Below are 23,680 nucleotides of genomic sequence, written 5' to 3'. Positions count from 1 at the left end.
CATGTATTTGGAGTAGCCTGGATAAGCCATTTTTCTTAAAGGAAAGAGCTCTTTTTGTTCAAGCGGTGGTTTAGATTATGCTCAGCTATATGAGTGGGCTATGTGGAGAGGAGCCAATTGATACCAGAGAACCTATGACAGGTATAGTATGTTTCTTTGTAACATTTCTTTTGCCCGTGTAAGATGGATCACTTATGATCACCTATGACTATCACTAAGAGTTGTATCTTATGATTACCTATCTCCTTCCACACATAACTATAACCATGTTGCTTGTATGTTTATGATTTATATTGTTGTTTGTTTCCTAATATGATTTTATTGCTTATTAGTAACCTATGATTATCACTAAGTGTTGTATCTCATGATTCTTGATGAATGCATCTTTTTTCTTTTTTTCCATTTATGTACATTGAGAGCTTATGCACCAAAGACAAATTCCTTGTGTGTCACACTTGGCTAGTAAAGAATTCTATTCTATTCTATTATTGTGTATGTATTAGGACAAAGCTATGTTTCTTCCTGTAGCCTTTACAGTATTTAACCTAGTGCAGCTCTTTTCTCTTGGAGTAAAAAGCAGCATTTTATTTAAAAGAAAGAAAATAAGATGTGCCTCTGGTTGCCATTATGTTGGAAGCTGATATTGCTCCCTGCCCCAACAATGTTTCAGTCCATTGATTTCATCAACTTCAGTGGGATTTACTGACTGCAGGTTATAGCTCATGTTTGTCTGCCTGGCCCACCTAGCTAACAAACTCATGAATCAGAATCATAGTGAATCATACTGATTTGAGGTAAAACACCTTTAATGCATATCAGTGAAAGCATAATCTTGAACTCTATAAAAATAAATTACCAAGCAGACTTATAATGAAGTCAGTTAAAGTAAAAGCTTTGAAAGTTTTCCTTCTCATAGCTGGGCAATAGTCTAGTTCTTGGCACTTACGGAACACCTCCTCTGCCTAGTTCTCACTGTCTCCCATACTGGTTCATACAACATACCAAACCAAAACTAAATCACCTGTGCAGTGACATACTGTGTTGAGTGAACAAATCCAATGACATGTCTCATGCACTGCGTTAAGTGATCATGTGGTCTGTGTGGTTTGGCCTTAACATGCTTATTATGAAACTAAGCCATTTGTTAGCCATGGTCTATGGCAAACTGGGCAAATATTTTAGTTCTGGAAAGAAACTAAAAGTTTAAAAGCATGCGATGAGCACACTCACAAAATGGCTGCCATAAAAGACTTACAAACATCTTATATATCAGAGGACAAACTACTTCTCCACCCTATTCACCTGGGATATCCTCTACCATTCTAGTAAGGTCTTGTGAGATCCAAAGATGTTATTGCAAATATAAGTGCCAGAGACTTTGGAGAAGTTAATGGGTGGAAAATTAGCAGTATATGCTGATGCTTGTGGCATATTTACTTGTGCCTAGTTTATGTCTTAGTATAACACATGAACTCATGTGTTATACTAAGTGGGATAAGGGAAAAGCCATATTTTACATTCATTAGGCCAGGGGTCAGCAACCTGCTGCTCTGGAGCCACATGTGGCTCTTTCACCCCTCTGCTGCATCTCCTTGTCACTCAAAATGTGCATCAAAGCCACCAATGTGCAATACCCGCCGGCACATGATATTTTGAGCTTTTCAAACCCCGATAAGCCAACCATGGATAAATCCAAGAAAAGTTAAGTTTCAGAAGGAAACAACATTTAATTCAACTACGTATACTAATTTTGTGGCCGCTCAAAAAATAGTCAGGCACAGGAATGGTTTTGTGGCTCTCAGTGTTTTCTTTTCTGTGGGAAACTGCTTTTTGAGTGTTTAAGGTTGCAGACCCCTCGCTTAGGCCCTTCCCTGATTACCATTCTATTGCTATATAAGTGAAAGAGAGATAGAACACTAAGAGAGTTTGGGGTATGTAAACAGTCAACATTAGAACAATCTGTTTGTAGAGAAAAATGGATAGGTGCCTTGAAGGCACCACTAGAAGCAGATGAAACCAGATGTTAAGAATTCAAAGTTTGCATGCCCTTGCTGTTTCTTTTTTATCCATACAATTTTGTGATCACGTTGGGCTATTTTATTTATTTTATTTTATTTATTTATCGTATTTTTATACCGCCCTATCTCCCGAGGGACTCAGGGCGGTTTACAGCCAAGTAAAATATACACATAGATAAATACAAGTTAAAACCACAATTTAAAATACTTATTAGATACGGTCAAATGTTAAAACCCCAATAAAATAATAAAACCTGATTAAAACCAAATTTAAAATTTAAAAATTCTAGTCCAGTCCTGCGCAAATGAACAGATGTGTGTCAAGCTCGCGGCGAAAGGTTCGAAGGTCAGGAAGTTGGCGAAGTCCTGGGGGAAGTTCGTTCCAGATGGTGGGAGCCCCCACAGAGAAGGCCCTTCCCCTGGGCGCCGCCAGCCGGCACTGCCTGGCTGACGGCACCCTGAGGAGTCCCTCCCTGTGAGAGCGTACGGGTCGGTGAGAGGTATTCGGTAGCAGCAGATGGTCCCGTAAGTAACCCGGCCCAATGCTATGGAGCGCTTTAAAGATAATTACCAAAACCTTGAAGCGCACCTGAAAGGCCACAGGTAGCCAGTGCAATCTGCGCAGGAGAGGTGTCACGTGGGAGCCACGAGGGGCCCCCTCTATCACCCGCGCAGCCGCATTCTGGACTAACTGGAGTCTCCGGGTGCTCTTCAAGGGGAGCCCCATGTAGAGAGCATTGCAGTAGTCCAGGCGAGATGTCACAAGGGCATGAGTGACCGTGCATAGGGCATCCCGGTCTAGAAAGGGGCGCAACTGGCGAACCAGGCGAACCTCGTAAAAAGCTCTCATGGAGACGGCCGTCAAATGGTCTTCAAAAGTCTTCAAAAGACAGCCGTCCATCCAGGAGCACGCCCAAGTTGCGCACCCTCTCCACTGGGGCCGATGACTATTGAGTTAGGTGTAGAAGTCTTACTAGTCCAATGTTATTGCTGTGTTTCATTTTTTTTCTTAAGAAACAGCCAATATAATGGTTAAGATATTACATAAATTGTTAGTTTAGGTTGGAAAGACCCAGGTTCAAGTCCGTTCCCATGAAAGGTCACTGGGTGCTTTTGGACTAATCACTTACTCTCCCAGCCCAGCCTACTTTACAGGCTTGCTGCAAAGAAAATGAGGAAATTCCTGAGTTCCTTCAGGAAAGATGAGATATAAATTTGATAAATAAATACAACAGTATGAATTTACTAAAATGATTGAAGCAGTGACAAGAGACAATAGAAGGAGGATGAAGATTGATTAAAATTCCTCCTTTTCCTCTGCTTTGTCTGCAGCCTGCTTTGTCTGCCGCCTTGTATCTTCATGTGGTACAAGAAAAGAAAGGAGAGGATGTTTTGGGCATCATTCGGAAGCCACTGGATTACCTTGACCAGATTCTTACCAAAAAGGGTACCTCTTACCTCACTGGGGTAAGTAAAAACCTCTAAGCAGACTTGGCAGTACTGGCTGACATACAAGCTGAGATGTGGGAGAACTGAAAGGATACCTGGTTGCTATAAAACCTTAGTTTTTTGTAATAGTGAATTTAAAGCACAGTACAGTTAGGTTTTATATGGATTATATCTGCATAAAAATGTTACCGAGGATCAGAACTGTTGTGCCTCATCCTCCCTCCTCTCCTCAACCGGGCCCTTCCCATCTCCAACCGGGCCTTTTATAAGACTCTGAGTCTGATAATGAAGATGAACGGCCTGTCATGACTCCAGCCCCCGGCCCTAGCCCCATGCCCGGAGAGGATTCAAGGAGAAGGCGTGTGTTCCTCACTCATACAGCGTGTGTTCCTTTGGCTCAGCCTTCAGAGCAGGAAGCCAGCCAGGTGGTAGAATTACCTGGGCCTACTCCCTCTGACCCCTCCTTTTCCCAGACGCTGACAGCAGATCCAGCTGAAGACAATTTAGAGTGGGTGGACCCTCGTTTCTGGAGATCTGAGAGATGACGCCAGCAGAAAGAAGGGTGGGGCAGGCTTGGATAAATGCTGAGTCATGGAGTCACACCCCACAGCCTATATAAAGGACCTGCTTTTGGCATTCCAACCTTGAGTCAAGCAAAGTCTTATCTAGTTTGCTGATATCGGACCCTATCGCTGAAGTCACAACTTGGACTCCTGCCTGTCCTGATAAACCTCGAAGGAACTTGGCAAGCTGCAGAGGCTTCGTTGCCAAGTTTGTTACAGACTTCCTTGACTCGTTCGTCGGAGTGAGGGTGGGACACGACGAGAACAGAACAGGGAGAACCGTAATTCCTCTCATACCTTTCTTGCAGCTTTTGAGATTTTCACAAGTATTGTATACATAGGGAGTTAGTTTAGTGAATTTTAAGGATTAATAGCCATGTCTTAAGAAAATTAAGAAAAAAGAGCTGAAATCCTCTGGGTGCTTAACCACTGTGTTCATGGTTAAAGCAAAATGTACCTATATATCCAAAGCTTAATTAGTGTGGGGCAACTTCTTACTTCTTTGGGGAATGCCAGGGCCCTTGATAGGTGAAGTGATTCTCATCAACAGAGTAATCTTTTCAGAGAAGAACAGATTTTTAGCCTATCTGTTTTATTTTTTGGCTCTTGCAGGAGACAAAGATTTTTTTCAAAGATGGTTTAATTCCTGTGATAATTTTTTATTACCTATAAAAAGTAATAATAAGTAAACAGCTTTTTTTTTAGTTTTTACAGTCTCATTTTGTTATCCTAATAGGAACACGGTGGCTCGTGTGGTTAGGACACTGCTTTGGAAGTTAGCAAGCCTGCATTCAAGACCAGAGTGCTGCCTTGGGGAGGGGTGAGCCCTTGTTTTTTGCTCCAGCTCCTGCTGGGGACATGAAAGGAGCCCTCAACTGGGCATCCCCCAGATGACAGTGGTGTCACCAGCTAATCCTTTCAACCCAGAAGCGTCTCGATGCTTTTGACATGAGTGTGATGCGATCATAATTACGGGAAGACTCCAAAGATTCTCAAAATAAAGGTTTAGAGACCCATGTATAGGTTGCAGATGGCTCACCTTTGTTCTAGATCTGGTTTCATTGGGAAAAAGCAATGGAGTATCCATTAGGTCTTTTTTTTTTTGCTTTACAGAGTTACTTCAGAACTAATTTTATTGTATATCATCTTATATAGAATCAAATTCTGGAATGTGTAAATAAAAATTACTATATGTTATGTAAAGCCAATTAAACTGAAGTGGTCATTGCTATGCTAGCTTCTCTTGATAGTGTTCATGGTGGAGAGAAGAATTTATATGTGTACTGTTAAAGAAGTTTCCATCTTGAATATTTGGGAAATATTTTTCTCCAATACAAGTGAAATATTCAAGTTGCTCCTACCGCATATCCAGTCTGAACTAATTTCTTCTGATTTTTTTAATCCAGGATGTTGAGTCAGCTGCTGATATTGTCTTATGGGGATCTCTGTTTCCTTTGTTAAGAGATGATTCCTTCCTACCAAGTGAGTGATGCCCACAGCTTAATTTAGCTTTCTCCAACCTGATAACCTCCAAATTGTTGGGCTTCAATTCCTGTTATCTCCCAAAGTTGGGAAAGGCACCAAGATGGCTTTCCTGCTTTGACAGGAGGTATCAATGTCTGCTTACCATTTGGCTGCTAATTTATCTTTGTTGGAGAAAAGTTCCTTTTCTCCTTTCCCTAAATATGGAGGTATCTAGATAATGGCTAAAACAAAGTCCCATGCTCCTCAAAGAAAAGAAAAAAACCAGCAGCAACCCTGTCTTTGGAAAATGTCTTCTGCACCAGGCCATCATCCACAGGATTCTGTGGCATGATTGCATTGAAACGCTGTCCAGGGGCTTTTAGAATAGAATTTTTATTGGCCAAGTGTGATTGGACACACAAGGAATTTGTCTTGGTGCATATGCTCTCAGTGTTACATAAAAGAAAAGAAAAGATACGTTCATCAAGGTACAACATTTTCACCTGTGCTGTTGAATCTGCAATTGTGAGGGAAGGCTAATGGTTGGGAGACAAGATCTTTCTTTTCGGGCACAGATTGTCTGCCCTTGCTGACCTTTTTGAGCAACTCCTAAGTGTCCTAAAGTTTAGAAAGGGGCCCTTGGCTAATTTTTGAGTTCCTTTTGGGTTCTCTGGAAATAACCATGTTCTAATTTAATATTCAAGATGAGTTGAAAGCTCTGAGGGGTTGGTTCCAGAACATGAACTCGAAGGAATACTGCAAAAAGGCAGTGAAATCTGTATGGACACCCAAGGGATTGCTGGAACTTAAAGCCTATCTACAGAAACATCCTGCTCCCAGTTTGGCTTTTGAGAAATCATCTACCAATGATGCCAAGGTATTCATGCTACATTTCCTATGTGAAACAGTTGTTTTGTTCTCACTTAATACCACAGCATTTTAAGTCTCTAGCTTAATAAATTGCAGATCATTTTATTACAGAATTCCTTGCACTTACAGTGAATCAAGAAGAAAGCGGCTTCTGGGTGGCGCCACCTTTCTCGCTGGGTGCTAATTTATGGCACTCCGCATTGAATATGGTAAAAGCCGGATTTAACAACTGATCCCGGCTTCATTTCTCTCTCTGGTTGAAAGAGAGAGACAGAGCAAGGGGGAGGAATTGGGTAGATTCCCCTAGGGGCTTTGTTTTTGTAATACAAAGTCCTGAACGGTCGAATCCCCTTATTTACCCCTCCCCCACCTCCAGTATTCTCTGCGCTCCTGAAAAAGCAGGAAAAGAGGAAGGTGTCCACTTCTGCTAGCAATTGATTTCTTTTTGTGGATACGAAAAGCAGGCGGAACGAGTGTGAGGAACAATTATTGGTTTGCAAGTATTTTTGATTTTCTGACTTCCGCCCCCCCTTCAGTTTCGTTTTAGAGAAACTGAAAGCAGAGCGATACATCAAAGGGAGCTTTGCTGTTGAATCGAAACTGAATGGAGATTTTATCTTATTGTGTTTGACTGTGGACTGTTGGATTTTATTACGCTGTTTAAGTACTTTACAAGGGGATTCTCAGCAGGAATTTGTTATGGAGGTTCTTTCAGAAGAATGGATTCGTGACTTTATACAGGACTACACAGAAAGTATGTATTTAATTATTCAAAAATACGAATTGATAAAAAAATGGGGACATTTTGGATGAGAGTTTGAAGCAAATTAACCAGTGCAATTATTCGGAAAATGGAATGGAGGACATACAAATAAAAGTGGATAAATATGAAGATTTGATCGTGAAGAAACAAGGTGATCTAAAGAAGTTTTCTTTAAATAGTTTGGATGAGCTGCCTGAATTTGTGCTACAGGAGATTGTCCCTCAAATGGAAAAGACTCACAAGCTTAATGTTTCCCAAGAGTTCTCTTTTTGGACTGATGGAATATCGGCAGTAATTTTTGGATTTCTGGACATAAGGAATTACTAGGAAATATTGTGATTGACTTTTAAAAGGAGCAACGAAGGAAAGACAGAGATTAATGCACCAAAAAATGGCAAGAGACAAAAGTATTATTTTGAAACAAGGTTTTTAAAATATTAATAGACAAAAATATTAGTGTCCCGAAAGACAATTTGTGATTATAAGAGACTAGATATTTGGATATACTGGATTTTGATGAGGAAGGACTAAAGTTGAATAGATATTGTAATTAATTAAATAATATTGTAATTTTCTATTGAATTTTATAAATTTTATAATCTGTTGTATTGAATTTTAAATAGAATATTCTTGAAAGATCTTATGTAAGAAAGACTTGGGGGAAATTATATGGTTATATGGTTATAGAAGCTATAAGGAGATATTCTCTGAACTGGATTGGATTTTTATGCTTTAGCTGGTTTTAAATATTTTAGGATTAATTTGTTCTACTGATTTATATATTTTATTACTGTTTATTGTTAATTTTTGAAGGATTTGGTTATGTAAGGAGGAAGTCAGAGCTAGAGAGGAGAATTGGTATAATAGTTTTGGGAAAATTTTTTAGCATATGTTTGTTTTATTTTTAACTATACCTTGTGTTTGTTCCGGGAAGCCAGGGGAGGGGAGGGGTTTGTGAAGGAGAGGGGTTGGGGAAAGGGAAAATTTTTTTTTTTGTAAAACTTTTTGGAAAAAAAAAAAAAAGCGAGACTACAAATACCCAGCATTATCTTGGATGGACTTTAGCATACATATACTTCACAGACTCAAGGGATTCCATACTATTAAACAGTGACTTCAGCGGTTGTTAAATCAGATTTTAAATGGGGAATACTGTGGTTTGGGAAATTGGTAGTCCTGTATAGGCAAGGGATGATACCACCCATTTAGAATTTGTTTTGTTAAACGGATTAACCCTCAAATATTACTGCATTACTTGAGGGAGGGGGGGTGAGTAGGTCAAGGGAAGGATTTATACTATGGTTGTTTTAGACTTTGGTATTCCCTGGCAATTACCCATGGTCCATTAGTAACTCATGGATGTTGGTTGCTGAATATCAGACATCTTCACAGGATGTTTGGCCTTCTCTCTAGGAAGAGGAATCGGCCCAGCAGCATTTGTCTGATGTGGAGATTGAAGCCATTGCTGAAATCTGGAGCAGAGGACCCGCCAGCCTTCCTAGCCCATGGAAACCACAGCACCCTATGTAAGAATCTTGCTGGGTTGAAATGTCCTTTTTTTTTTTTTTTAATTTGAATTTATATCCCGCCCTTCTCCGAAGACTCAGGGCGGCTTACATTGTGTAAGGCAATAGTCTCATCCATTTGTATATTATATACAAAGTCAACTTGTATTGACCCACCCAACAATCTGGGTCCTCATTTTACCTAACTTATAAAGGATGGAAGGCTGAGTCAACCTTGGGCCTGGTGGGACTCAAACCTGCAGTAATTGTAATTGCAGGCAGCTGTGTTAATAACAGACTGTGGCATTAGCCACAAGAGGAGTCCTTGTGATGGTAGTAAGGGATACCAAAGAAGATCTTAAAACAGAAACTCCCCACCCCTGTGTGTGCATGATGCTCTCTTCCTCCCATCTTTGGCAATTTTAAACTCATTGTTGCTAATCATTTTTTTAATGGTTTTTATGGGTTTTTTAATTATTGTAAGCTGCTAGAGTCACCTCCAGAAGAGAAGAACTGCATATAAGTTGAATAAATAAATATAAACGACTCACCTTTTCTTTTGTCTCCTAAAGACCCAAACAGTGAATACACACATTATACATGCTATGTCTAAATATATCGTGAGACTTGTTAATATGAAGAGTTGTTTCCCAACCTTAATATTATCAGAACACAGGCACGTAATTCCCTATAGCATCCATTATTATCTGTCTCAATGACATAGACACTTGTAGCTTTCTGAATATTTTTGTATTATAATTTGATCGTTGGCAGTGCTGACGAACTGGAGTTCTGGCAACGTCTGGAGAGCTGCAGGTTATTCACCTCTTGATGTTTACTAATTTCTCATGGAGTTTCTGCACAACTCTAGAAGTTAAAAGCCAATTCTTAAATTATTCATAGCATTGTGATCCGCAAGCTCACGAATTTGCAGAAGGCCAATTTTGCCTAGAGAGACCTTTCTAAATTGCAGATGCCTCAGTATATTTATTTATTTTTATTTATTTTTTATTTTTATTTGCATTTGCATTTATATCCTGCCCTTCTCCGAAGACTCAGGGCGGCTTACACTATGTCAAGCAATAGTCTTCATCCATTTGTATATTATATACAAAGTCAACTTATTGCCCCCAACAATTTGGGTCCTCATTTTACCTACCTTATAAAGGATGGAAGCCTGAGTCAACCTTGGGCCTAGTGGGGCTTGAACCTGCAGTAATTGCAAGCAGCTGCTGTTAATAACAGACTGTCTTACCAGTCTGAGCCACAGAGGCCCTTCCTATATTGCATAGCTTTCCCCACCTGCCTTACCTCTCCCCCACCCCATCCCACCACTGTTGTTTGAGCAAGTCAGAAATCTGAATTTATCTCTGAGTTAATTTGTCTGTCCTCCCCAGATTGCCTGTGGAAGGCATGAAGAATGTGCTAATCACAAGTGCCCTGCCCTATGTAAATAATGTGCCTCATCTTGGAAATATCATTGGCTGTGTTCTCAGTGCTGATACCTTTGCCAGGTAAGTTAAAGCATCTCTTTCCAGGCACCCGCACTCAGGCCAGACTCCTGGTCCATCTGAACTTATAAATTATCCTCACCGTGTGTCTCTGAATTCCACCTTTGCCATATTTGCTTCTTAAGATTGTGCCTTTCCCTGGAAATGTTGGGTGTGATTTTTTTTTTGCATAGCAGCAATGTGCTCTGTTGGACCGGCTTTTATTTATAACATTCATTAGCTGCCCATCTTACCTCAAGGTAATTCTGGGCAGCTTACAATCATAAAATGAATAATGGTCCAGACAACATAAAACAAGATCCTATGAAACCTTAAGTGTATTTATTTTAAACCTTTATATATTTTAGTATTTTATGATACACTACCCAGAATGCTTCTCTGAGGGCAATGGGCGGTTTAAAAAATGTGAGAAATAAAATGTGAGAAATATATAAAATATTTATAATATATAAATATTATAATATATAAATATTATAAAATATTTATAAATATATAAAATATTTATGTGAGAAATATATAAAATATTTTATATATATAAAATATATAAAAATGTGAGAAATAAAAATAAAACAAGATCATAGGAGACCATAGGAGACTAGCCTAAGAATAAAATATTTTAGTTAAATTTTAATCGGTTTTTAATTGGTTTTTACCATTTTAGTGATTTGGCTATTATAATATTTAGTTTTAATTGGGTTTTATATTGCTTATTTATTATATTGTTTATTTTAATATGCCTGTGAACTACCCTGAGTCCTACGGGAGATGGTGCGGTATAAAAGTATGATTAATAAATAAATAAAAATAAATAAAAAACCTCAGTACTTTTTGATAGCAATAAATCTCCTGCTTTTTGAAACAGGTAGCATTTTTGTTTTTTTAGATACTGTCGTCTACGCAACTGGAACACCCTCTATATATGTGGTACTGATGAATATGGTACTGCCACAGAGACAAAGGCCATGGAGGAAGGACTGACACCACAACAGATCTGTGATAAATACTATTCTATCCATGCACAAATCTACCAGTGGTTCAACATCTCTTTTGACTTCTTTGGTCGCACAACCACAGTGCAACAGACCACGTAAGTGCTGCAGTTAGAAGAATTGTCATTGGGGGGAAAGAAACGCAGAAATGAAGCAACATTTTTCTCTCTCCTTCCCTCTCTGTCTTACAGTCTTCGGGTTACCTAACTTTTGTACTGTACCTGCAATAAAGTTTGTCTCCTGTTTTGGAGCTGGCCAAAAGACTGACAGATGATTGAAGGTAGTTTCTGCAGCTAGTTTGTGAAAGTATTGCAAAGATGAACACTTTGAATGTTCAAAGTAAAGAATGGCCATTCATTTGCAGCATTTTTAGCTCTTCTCTTGGCCAAAAGGGCTCCAAGCATAGTCTTGACATTATCAGAGAAGAGCAACTATTGCCAGTCACAGTTAGTAAATGACTGCCCAATTCTGGAAAGTTGTATCCTCTTTGGTTTGTTATGTATTGTGTTACTTTTCCTTGAGCCTCTAATGATTAATGGACACTTGTTGGGGGCATGTAGCTTCTTTGTCAAGCCAAATTAGGGGATCACTGGGAGGTAATGGATGAAAACCTCAGACATGTCCATTGCACACACTGATTTGGGATGCGAGTTATTTCTTTGGAATAAACTTTGTAGATTTCATTCATGTGTCACCAATGAGTAAATGGCAGGACTGAAAATGATCCAGATCATCATATGCCCTGCATCCTCTATTCTACATTGGCCAGTATAAATATAATTTTCACATGAAGCTGTGTTCCTGATTTATCTTGATCAATTGCAAAACATCCTATTTTCTGGTAGATAGATGCCAAAAATTTGTCAAGATTTTCATTTTTACCACTTTTATCTCCCAAAATTGGGAGACTTTTACCACAAGACATAATGGTAAGCTGGGACATTTAAACAAGTATTTATTGAATAGCCATGGTTACACTAAATCAAAAACAATCCATGTTTCTTGAATACAAATAAACTTGAGCAGTTCTGGGATTTCTTTGACTTGATTTACTCCTCATTCTAAATCCTAGATGACCTAACAGCCACTTTTATTGCCCTTCAGTTATTTTAAATTACCAGTTTGCTGTCTGCAGTTACTGAGAATTTCATTCCAGAACATTTGGAGGGCATTCAGTTACCCATCCTTGCTTGTATTTTTGGACTAGATCATTTTAACTGAGTGCCTTTCCTTGCTAATAGGAATTCCTACCTATTAGAATTCTGCCATGTAAACACTAATAAACAACTTAATTAAAATGAATCACAGCTCAGTACTGAATCCAGATATATTGTACACTGGGGGACACTCATCCACTCAGGGGCAACTAACAATATAGCCATGGAATAACACATTGCAAATCAACATACCCTGCTGGATATACATCCGCATGGAATAAGGCTTTGGTAAGATCAGAAAGAGCGATTTTGTTTTCAAGGCATGAGGTGCTTTGCCTACCCTCCAGTCTGCCTGTCTACCACTATACTAGTGGAAATGCAAATGAAATTGGCATGTCAACATTGTTTGGAAACTGAGACAAATTAAGGACAAGCAGTGCGTTGCTGTCACAGGCGTTCATGTTTCTGAGCTACTCTTTACAAAATACTTGAGTGAAGATCAGAAGCTGTTCCTTACCTCTGCCCTTCTTTCACCCTTCAGAATAGCGCAAAGCATCTTCCAACAGTTGCTGGAGCGCAACTATCTCCTGAGAGAGACAGTGGACCAGTTGAAGTGTGAGAAATGTGCGAGATTCCTAGCAGACCGCTTTGTGGAAGGCATCTGCCCTTTCTGCAACTATGAAGAAGCCCGTGGAGATCAGTGCGACAAATGTGGCAAGCTCATAAATGCCACTGAACTTAAGGTATGTTTTGAAATATTTACAGAAGCCTGAACCTGATCTTCAGAGTAGACTCTTTTTCCAATGAAGAGTTGATGAAATCCAAGTCATCCGTTCTACTGAAACTTCATTAAACTAGATAAGTTCTCCTCTTTCTTACCTGACAGGAGTACAACCATTATGCTAGTTCAGGGGTGTCAAACTGGCGGCCTACGGGCCAGATGCGTCATGCACAGGCCACGCCCACCCCAGTTCCGTGAAGGGAAAAAACGTTGCGATACATCACGTGACAGCAATGTGACACTGCGAGTTTGACACCCATGTGAAAAAAAACTCTCATGATTATGAACTAAACCACCTTACGATGTTTGATTTTGGTTTACCCAGATGCTGTGATTTGTAACCCATGGTTTATTGACTGTAAGTTATTGAGCCTAGAGGGTTGTGATTTATTCAGTAAACCGTGGTTTAAAAACCCTACCTTAATAGAATGCATACCCCAGGGCATATACGATACTTTGACCCCATGCTTTTCCTATGACAAATCAAAAATCAACCTTATTGTCCTCATTGTACAAGTCAAGTCTTGCCTTAATTTGTCTAGTGAATCTATATCATTAAATGTCAGGTATATCCACATTCACAATTATTTACGGTAAATTTCTCTTGTGACTGGGGAATCCAGCATGCTGCAATCAAAGTGAAAGTCAGATAAAAGCAAATTAAGTATTAATCTTAAATCTTCAGGCCTTGCAATACAATAAATAGGGTTGCTTTTATTCACAGTGAGGTTTTTATTCATGTGAGATAGTTTTATTCAACTATCTCCAGTATCTCTGAGATATCACCAACATTGTGGAAATGTTATATTTTTGAGTCTTTTTTACTTTTATTAGAATCATTGCATTTTATTTTTGCTACTGTAGTTTTAAGAACATCCTCATATATTTTCCTTGTTTCACTTTTCCTGTTGTTTGCTGTGTTACTTATATTGATATATTTCTTCATGGTTGTCTACAGTTTTACAAAAGGAAAAGCATACTCCATATTTATCTTTCTTATTATTATTCTTCTTCACTTGAATTTTCCTCCCTGATTTTCCATTATTATTTCATCTCATCCTGTACATTACTGGATTCTTCTCTTAAAGAGATACTTAAGAGGTTAAGTCTCTTAGCAGGAACTTAAAATTGACCAAACAGGCAATATCTGAATTTTTTTGAAGTGCTGTGCACTTGTCAAAACTGGTTTAAGGGCCTATAGCTTGACAGGCATTATGAATCTTTTGTTTAACATTGTCCTTATTTATTACTAATAGCTACATTTTCTTACTGCTGAAGCCCATCAGAATGTTCCCCTGTTGTTATTTTTAATAACGTCTTTTGTTTGCATTGGCCGTTTAACTTCACATTTATCCATACATAAGAAATGTATTTAAGATTGTACTTAAAATGTTGCAATAAGAAGTATACAACAAGACAAGAGAGACATACAAGAGAGACATGCTTGTGTTGGGCTGCTCCCAATTCCAGGATTTTAAAACAAAATGTCATTTCCTTTTGCTCTGCCTGCATTGCTGCTAATTTCTTAACAATATCCATTCTATCCATGGGCCTAACTACAAAATATTGCTTTGTTTGATGTAAGCAATCTATGTATAGCATAGTCTTTGTTCTAGATAGTTGGCATTTCCTTGGAAGGATCTAAAGACTTCTTTAGACATAGAGCTATATTGCTGTGAAATGGGGTGATTCCATTTAGATAATTGGATGAATAAATTATTTCGTGATGCGTTCTTCTTTCTCTTCTGAAGAAACCAGTATGCAAAGTCTGCCAAGGAACCCCTGTGGTAAAATCTTCCCAGCACCTCTTCTTGGATCTACCCAAGGTGAGCCTCTTGTTCTTCTGTCTTTAGAAGGTAGCATTCTGTGATACTTTGAATCAGCATGTGTGGCAGTGATAAACTGTCAATAAACTTAGATTGAATCCAGATCAGACAGAGGCATTCTTCTTCAGAACAAATAAATGAACTCTAGAATTGAGCAGATGGGTGTATTTCTAACTTCAGCTTTGTATCTGGAGGCACAGCTCCTTTACCTAATTTAAACTAGTTTACCAGTTATGCCAGTCTTTGATGAGGCCTAACATGATCGTGAAGACATACGACTTAATTAACACCTTGATTTGATTATTGAAGTGGCCTTCACTTGAAGCTAACTTTGAAGAATCTTCTTAGACTGAAATTGGTCCATTGCAAAATTGTGAAAGCAGAAATTCAAACTGCCAAATTGCAGGCAGGCAGCAGAATAGCCTGCAGTACTGCATTCTAACCATTGTGCCACCCAAGGCTCTTATAACACCCCAATAACTAAATGATAACTTGTCTGAAAAATACTGCTCTGAACACGTGTCACACAAGTAATTCTGATAAAGCATATCTAAGATAGAACCCCTCACCCTTTTATTACAGAACATGTTGTAATGTTCCGATAGGTGAAAAATTAATAACGGATATAATTAAGCTTGGTACAGTCTCAGGAAAATTAATTTCTCTCCTCAGATGAGCAAACTACTTTGATCCATAGAAGGGCACCAGAAAATTTCATGACAGTAATTGGGATGGGAATCTCTATTGCTAAGAGATGGTCATAAAGTGCAATATTACATAAGTGCAGTGACTTAAAGATGGCAGTTCCAGTTACAGTCATTAATCAAATGTCACATGTTCATTAAGGACAATGTCATGTGATTGCCATTTGCCATTTCCTGCTGGCTTTCTATATTGATATTACATTGTCGGAAGCTGGCAGTGAAGGTTGCAAATGATAATTACATGACCATGGGACGCCACAACCATTGTAATTGTGACCCAGTTGCCAAGTACCCAAATCAAGATATGTGACTGAGGATGCTGCTACAGTTGTAACTTTGAGGACCAGTCATAGGGACTCCTTGTTCAGCACTGTCATAAATTTAAACAAGTTGCTTAACCAATGGTCACTAACCAAGGACTACTTGGATTACTAATGTTAGGATAAAGAAACACAAAATCCCGGGTGTATTCCAGAAGGGCAAGTTATAGAAAGGATGAATAAATAATAAAAAGGAAGACATTGAATTTATTTATTTATTTATTTATTAGATTTTTATACCGCCCTTCTCCCGACGGACTCAGGGCAGTTCACAGCCAAAATAAAACAGTACTAATGTACATAATAAAAACAATTATTAAAAATCTTATTAAATATCAGGCCAGATTAAAACTATATAAAACCATAAAAATCCCAAATAATTTACATCAAAGTATTAAAAACTGCTAAAAATGTCTATGCCAGTCCTGCGCGAATAAATAGGTAGGTCTTCAACTCGCGGCGAAAGGTCCGAAGGTCAGGTAGTTGACGGAGTCCTGGGGGAAGTTCATTCCAGAGGGTGGGAGCCCCCACAGAGAAGGCCCTTCCCCTGGGGGCCGCCAGCCGACATTGTTTGGCGAATGGCACCCTGAGGAGTCCCTTTCTGTGAGAGCGCACGGGTCGGTGGGAGGCAGTCGGTAGCAGTAGGCGGTCCCGTAAGTAACCCGGTCCTAAGCCATGGATGAAATAATGAAATAATAATAATGAATGAAATAATTTAGCTGGGGAGAATACCACTTTGCATGATATTTGGTAAAATTCAAATACACCTAAAAGCCCAAGTTTAATGTATAAGTGGAGATTGGAAACAGACTAGAAAGAATGGAGGACCAAGCATGTATTGTTTCATAAGTAGAGACCAAATTGAGTCAAGCAGTTGTCCATAGCCATGTTCTTCAGAAGGTAAATCATTACTAAGACCAAAAGTTTCCAACACACTGGAAATGTGTTATCTTGCAAGAAACGCTGTGGCTAGCATGAGGGATGTGGCCAGTTGTCACATTACTGGAATAGTAGGGCTGAACTCTTCAGCTGGATTCATTCAAACATCCGTTCATTCAATATACACATTTTGAAATATATATACAATGTACATATGACATGATTCAATAAAAGGTCTGTTGGGAGAATTAATAGTGGCTTCTAAGTCAGTATTCCATATAAGAAACTGAAGAGAAGTAGCTAAAATAGTTACTAATTACTTCTATGACCCTTTGGAAAATTGAGCAGTACTATATTTGGCTTTTGGATCCAATTTTGTTTTTTGTGTAATATATATTTCTAGTTTGTTTTGCATTGGGGCAGAAGATTGATATCTCAAGCCTTAGAGAGGTTCTCAACTTTGACAACTATGAAAAATCAACCCTATATTTGGGGGATTTTAAAAAGTAAAGGAACAGAAAAGGATAACATTTTTCTGTCCTTTCCTCTCTGCAAGTATACTTTCTGATACATTTTTTATATACCTTACATGCACAACTGAGCATGTAATGTTTTTTATGTATAAGGGCATGTTTATCTTTAGATACTATTTTTTTAATTTTACTTGTAGTAGTATATAAGCATTAGAAGTACAAAAGAGAAAATGTTAAAATTGATTTAAGCAGAGATGTGATATTATTTGCCTAGCACTTGTATCGTCATGGCACGTGCTACATCCTGAAATATCATAGCCAGAAATCCTGTTTATTTTTTCTAACCTCTCAACAACTAGTTAGAAGAGAGTCTGGAGAAATGGTTGGCTGTTTCACAGTCCAGTGGGGATTGGACCCCCAACTCAAGATACATCGCCCGCTCCTGGATCCGGGATGGCCTCAAACCACGTTGCATCACACGTGACTTGAAGTGGGGCACACCAGTTCCACTTGATGGCTTCCGTGAGAAGGTGAGGAATGGGACAGAGAGAGACATTTTTTGTGTGATTGAATATCACACTGTTAGACATAAAATATGAATAGCTTGGAAATAAAGTTCACACAAGCCCTATCTAGCAAACCAATAGTTACGGTATGTAAACTATAGTCTAGAGCAGGGGTGTCCAAACTTGGCCCTTTGGAGAGTGGTGAACTTCAACTCCCAGAATTCTCCAACTAGCAACTTGCTTAAATTTATAGCTCATGCTGGCTGGGGAATTCTGGGAGTTGAAGTCCACCACTCTCCAAAGGGCCAAGTTTGGACACCCCTGGTCTAGAGAATTGAACGTCTGCATAGAACAGCTATTTTGAAGTAAGAACAACAATCTCTGTGTGAGCAATAATACCATAATGTGAACAAATTGTACTTACCCAAAAGAAAGATAAGGCACCCCAGTCATTACCTTTAAGTAGGAGGTGGGGTAGTGCATTGTCTTATTTTTCTTTCAAACTTGTGCTATTGAAAGGGGGAGCGAACTTCTGCCTCACTGAGAATGCAGAGTCTAGAACCGTGATGGCGAACCTATGGCACGTGTGCCACAGGTGGCATGCAGAGCCTTCTCTGCAGGCACGCCAGCCGTCGCTCCAGCCCGCCTCCTGCCAGCCAGCTGATCTTCGGGTCTCTGCCACGCATGTGCTGGGGGTGGGGTGCACGTGGGGGATCCACGCACGCATGCCTGGGGGGCGCTCGCATTGCATTTTGGGGGTTTGCACTCGTCCACCAGGTTGGTGGAAGGCCTCCTGCACTAACCTGGAAGCCAAAACTGGGTGCCGGGGTACTGCGTGCCCTCTGCGCCCCATTTTGGGCCTGGAAGTCCTCTTGCACCAACCTGGAAGCCAAAAATGGGCAGGGGGGCATGGCACATGCATGGGGGGGGGCACTTGCATTGCATTTTAGGAGTGCATGCGCACGCTTTGGGCACTCGGCACCAAAAAGGTTAGCCATCAGTGGTCTAGAAAAACACTTGTTAAGTCCGTGGATGAAAAGCCACCTCTGTCCCTAGACTCTATATGTGTCTTTCTTTAATTGGGAGTCATCATCTTCCTTCAGAAAAATATGGGGCAGATAATTCCCGGGTTACGAGCGTTCCCTTAGCGAAGGTTCAAAGTTACGCAATCAGTGCCCCCTAGTGTTTAAGAACAAGTCCCGAAATGACAAAACTTGCAGCATCACAGCAGTTGTTCGTCCTTACGAAGAACTGCAGAAGCTCTGCAACATTCGTCCTGTACTTTGCCGGCCAAAACAGACCTCCGTTTAGGCCTGCAGAGACCTCACTGGCACTGTGCAGGCCAAAATGGAGGTTCGGAGAGGTGGGCTCGCCCCGTCCTTGCCCCTCCTCCTCTGAACCTCCATTTTGGCCTGCAAAGTGCTGGGCAACGCCTGCGCAAACCTAAACAGAGATGCAGAGGAGGGTGTGTGGCTGAGAGGCTGGAGAGGAGACAACTTGCTAGATCTTTGCACGGTAAGTGACCTGGCGTGGCAGGTTAGGTGAGGGGGGGGAAGCAATTGTGGGTAGCATGAGGTATTTCAGTGGGTCAGGAAGGCCTTGGGTGGTCTTAATCAGATGGCCTGTTCCATCATTAGGCCCCCCCATGGCCTTCCCCACCCTGAAATACCTCATGTGCACTTAACAAACCGCACATTCGATTAGCGAATGCATAGGCGAAAGGAGGGAGTGATCCCATTCAAGGAATAAGATTCACTTCCACAAATCCTTGGGTTATGAATGGAATGGGCAGGCTCCATTACATTCGTAACTTGAGGACTACCTGTAATTGCAAGTGGGACACTGTGCAAGTACTACACGGTGAAGCCCAAATCTCAACTCCTTTTGCAGATATTTCTTTTTCTGTTCTCTGTGGATCTGTCTCTATGTGTAACCCCTTCCCTACTTCTAATAGGTATTCTATGTTTGGTTTGATGCTCCAATTGGCTATCTGTCCATCACAGCTAATTACACTGACCAGTGGGAGAAATGGTGGAAGAACCCAGAACAGGTGGGCTAATCCAGTCACTTCCTTCTGAAAGCTGATTCCTTTCTTTATATCACAATATATATTTATATGTATAATACGATGAATACATCTTTACCATATTTATACTACTTTACCTTTTTTATTTATAATATGAAAAAATACATAGGGTTATGAAATTTTCTGTATTCATTTATATATCTCTGTAATATGTATAATATAAATAAATTTGTGACAGGGAAATAGGCAAATCTTCCATCTTTCTAGTACGTAAGCTGTTCTGAGTATTAAACACGCTCACTACTTAAGAATCAAAATTCTTCTTAAATTCTTCAATTCACCCTAGCAAATTTCATGAGATTATTATGACTTTAGGAAGTCTGTAGCTTCCTCAGTCTTTATTTTTTTTAAAAAATAATCATGATAATATGCTGTCACATTACCCATTTGAGTCTACAAAGGATGAGAGGGAGTTGTCAGAAGGTTGAGGTAGAAGTGTGCCTTATAGCAATAGCACTTAGACTTACATACCACTTTATAGTGTTTTACAACCCTCTCTAAGCGGTTTACAGAGTCAACCTATTGCTCCCAACAATTTGGGTCCTCATTTTACCAACCTTGGAAGGATGGAAGGCTGAGTCAACCTTGAGCCTGATGAGATTTGAACTGCCCAATTGTAGGCAGCCAGCAGAAGTAGCCTGCAGTATTGCACTCTAACCACTGCTCCACCGTGGCTCTTATGCCATGTTTTCATTCTTTCTTCTTTCCCTTCAGATTCAGCTTTATAACTTCATGGCCAAAGATAATGTTCCCTTCCACAGTGTTGTGTTTCCTTGCTCCTTGCTGGGCACTGGTGATAATTATACTCTGGTCAACCATCTAATTGCCACAGGTAATTTCTGAGGGGAGAGAATTAACCACAAGCCTCATTTTTCATTCCTGGCTTCTAGTCTTGTTGGGTTCCTTAGAACCAAAAGTTGACCAATTGCATTCCCTTTCTTCAACCCTGATGGAGTTCCTGATTTTACCCTCTTTTGTTTCTGTAGAATATTTGAACTATGAGGATGGCAAATTCTCCAAAAGCCGTGGCGTGGGAGTTTTTGGCGATATGGCCAAGGACACAGGCATTCCTGCAGACATCTGGCGCTTTTACCTGCTCTACTTGCGACCAGAGAATCAAGACAGTGCCTTCTCTTGGAACGATCTCATGACCAAAAACAACTCAGAGCTGCTGAACACCCTTGGCAATTTTATCAATAGGTAAATCTGGGCCAGAGAAGAATGGGTCCATGGTGTGAATTCAGTACAACAATGTGGTGGCTTTGTTTTGGGTACAGGGTGAGCTAAAGAGCAGTATTTTTTTTAAAAAAAATCAGATTCAGGCAAACTATTTATTAGCTAATTGCAAAGGCCGGCCTAGAGTTAGGATGACGAGTGAAGCAGCACAATAGGAAAAAGGGTTGAAATTGAAAATCCCCTGTGCATGTGAATGAGGATTATTTTTTCCATCCTTTTACTGTGTCTTCAGGTCAGTAACTTTTTGGGGCTCATTTCATACCTTGTGTGCAATGACCTTGTGTGTGGTTCTCTAATTCTGAAGAACATCAACATCTCACATGAATTTTATGTTGGTCAATAAAATGAATAACACAAAACTATCCCCTAACAAGAAGACATATTAACAACCATTCGTGGCCAAAGTTGTATTGTGTGATAGTTTGGTGTTCATGTATGAGATTTTTGAAAACTCGGAAGATGTAGTGACGTTATAAAATTTAGGGCATTCTTTGAAAATTTCAAGAGACAATTTTGCAAAACACCAATTGTTGTCCCAAAGGTGCTTTTTCAAGAGGCAACTGGACTCTCTGGTTTTTCTTTGAAGACGTTTCGCTTCAACTAAAGTCAGTCTGAGCTAAAGAAACTTCTTGGATGAGAAGTTAAATGTCTTCAGAGAAAAACCAGAAAGTCCAGTTGCCTCTTGAAAAAGCACCTTTGGGACAACCATGACCTGGATGATTGAGAATCTCCATAGACATTCAGCAATCATTGTGTTGCTCATAGGAGTTACATTTAGACATCACTGTTTGTCTAAGCTTAATGTATTGAAGATGAAAAGGAGAAATCAAGACTCAAATGGTCAGTCCAGAAGAAAAGAAAAGTGGTGGGGGGAGGAAGCACTTTGCTGTGGAGTTCCATACTTGTTAACTCTCTTGTTTGTAGTAAGTCCCTTTTCTGGGGTCTTCTGGAGTGAGAGTTCCAGAACAGGCCCATAGCTGTGACCTACAGAATGTGGGTTAGGCAGCGCCAAGTAACCAATGGATCAAATCAGAGGTGGGTTTCAGCAGGTTCTGATCAGTTCTGGAGAACCGGTAGCAGAAATTTTGAGTAATTTGGAGAACCGGTAAATACCACCTCTGACTGGCCCCACCCCCATCTATTCTCTGCCTCCCGAGTCCTAGCTGATTGGGAGGAAATGGGGATTTTGCAGTAACCTTCCCCTGAAGTGGGGAGGGAATGGAGATTTTACAGTATCCTTCCCCTGCCACGCCCACCAAGCCATGGCCACCAAGCCACACCCACAGAACCAGTAATAAAAAAATTTGAAACCCACCACTGGATCAAGTCATCCGTGTGTAGACATCTTTCATTATTGGACAGTCTGGGAGTTGTCCAGATGGGTAGATTATGATAGTTGGAAATAAAAGATGAGAATGAACCTAGCTTTCTGTAAACTTCTAATGTACCAAACTTTAATGTATCCTCTTAGCTCTCTTTCTTGTCTTTGCTTCCTTTTTCAGAGCAGGGACTTTTGTGTGCAAGTTCTTCGGGGGTTGCGTCCCTGCAATGCACTTAACCCAGGATGACAAGCGCTTGTTGGCTCACATCACTTTGGAGCTGCGGCAATACAACCAGCTGTTGGAGAAGGTCAAGTACGTCCTGGAAATCTAGCATCTGCCAATAACTCTAGGAGCTGTGTAATCTGTAGCTTAGAAAAAACAACTTTCCTAAAAGATATGCATGCATAACTGCAGTGCTAGAAGTTCTGAGAAAAATGGAAGACTCTTTTCCATTCTCTCTTTTTGTGGGGAGTCATCTGAGCTATAGATTGTCCCAGATTGGCTCTGAATGTGTGAAGTAGCAACATCTGAATATCTAAAAGTTTGTGGATGCTGGTTTCATCATCTTGAAAACTTCAGATGAGATTATGATTAATTTGCATATTCTTTATTAGCTTGCCTGACCAGAAATGTCCAAGACAACATGTTCTAAGTGCTGTTTGAGAATTTGAAAGGAGCCCAAAAGATTTTACTGGAAGGTTCCCTGCATGTTCGCATGGGACAGCTGCTCAGTTTTGCCAACGATTCCTCAGGAACAGGGAGTAAACTGCCATTTTCTTCCTTACCTCTGCTACTTTAACAACTTATCTCTTGTTTTTTCTCTCTCATAGGATTCGTGATGCCTTACGTAGCATCTTGAATATTGCTCGCCATGGCAACCAGTACCTTCAGGTCAATGAGCCCTGGAAATGCATCAAAGGCAATGATGCAGATAAGTGAGTGTCTGATCCTGGGCAAATGCTATTTCCCTTGCTTCCCCAACCAAGGGAATTCTCCTCCCAACTTTGGGATATAGCTTATTTGAATTAGGTTAGTTGTTTGGGGGAGAAAAATGCATTGGCTTCTCTGCCTTTATTCTTGTGAGCTGGGTTTTATTTTCAGATATTTATTTAAATATTGATCTTTTTTATTTGTATCCTACTTGATTAGTTTTACAAATAATTCAAGGCAACGAACATATTCAATACTTTCTTCCACCTAATTTCCACGCAGCAATAACACCAGAGATAGTGACTGTCCCAAGATCACCCAGCCAGGT

The 23,680-nt window shown here is 39.9% G+C and overlaps 1 protein-coding gene across 2 annotated transcripts in view; it reads left to right on the top strand.

Annotated features, from left to right (window-relative positions):
• The window catches only part of MARS1 (methionyl-tRNA synthetase 1), a 34,889-nt gene that overhangs the window by 3,448 nt on the left and 7,761 nt on the right, over positions 1-23,680 (top strand). For both annotated transcript variants that reach the window (XM_058169661.1, XM_058169662.1), the window contains exons 4-17: positions 3,351-3,485; positions 5,437-5,512; positions 6,199-6,371; positions 8,541-8,653; positions 10,030-10,146; positions 11,027-11,230; positions 12,831-13,032; positions 14,822-14,896; positions 17,632-17,802; positions 19,733-19,828; positions 20,579-20,696; positions 20,851-21,064; positions 22,603-22,734; positions 23,253-23,357. In XM_058169661.1, coding sequence (XP_058025644.1) covers positions 3,351-3,485; positions 5,437-5,512; positions 6,199-6,371; positions 8,541-8,653; positions 10,030-10,146; positions 11,027-11,230; positions 12,831-13,032; positions 14,822-14,896; positions 17,632-17,802; positions 19,733-19,828; positions 20,579-20,696; positions 20,851-21,064; positions 22,603-22,734; positions 23,253-23,357 — 1,931 coding nt within the window. The remainder of the gene's footprint in view (positions 1-3,350; positions 3,486-5,436; positions 5,513-6,198; positions 6,372-8,540; positions 8,654-10,029; positions 10,147-11,026; positions 11,231-12,830; positions 13,033-14,821; positions 14,897-17,631; positions 17,803-19,732; positions 19,829-20,578; positions 20,697-20,850; positions 21,065-22,602; positions 22,735-23,252; positions 23,358-23,680) is intronic.

Source organism: Ahaetulla prasina, chromosome 2, assembly GCF_028640845.1.
Source record: "Ahaetulla prasina isolate Xishuangbanna chromosome 2, ASM2864084v1, whole genome shotgun sequence".
Lineage (NCBI taxonomy): Eukaryota > Metazoa > Chordata > Lepidosauria > Squamata > Colubridae > Ahaetulla > Ahaetulla prasina.
Note: the sequence above shows the minus strand (reverse complement) of the source record. Positions and strands in the feature narration are given on the sequence as shown.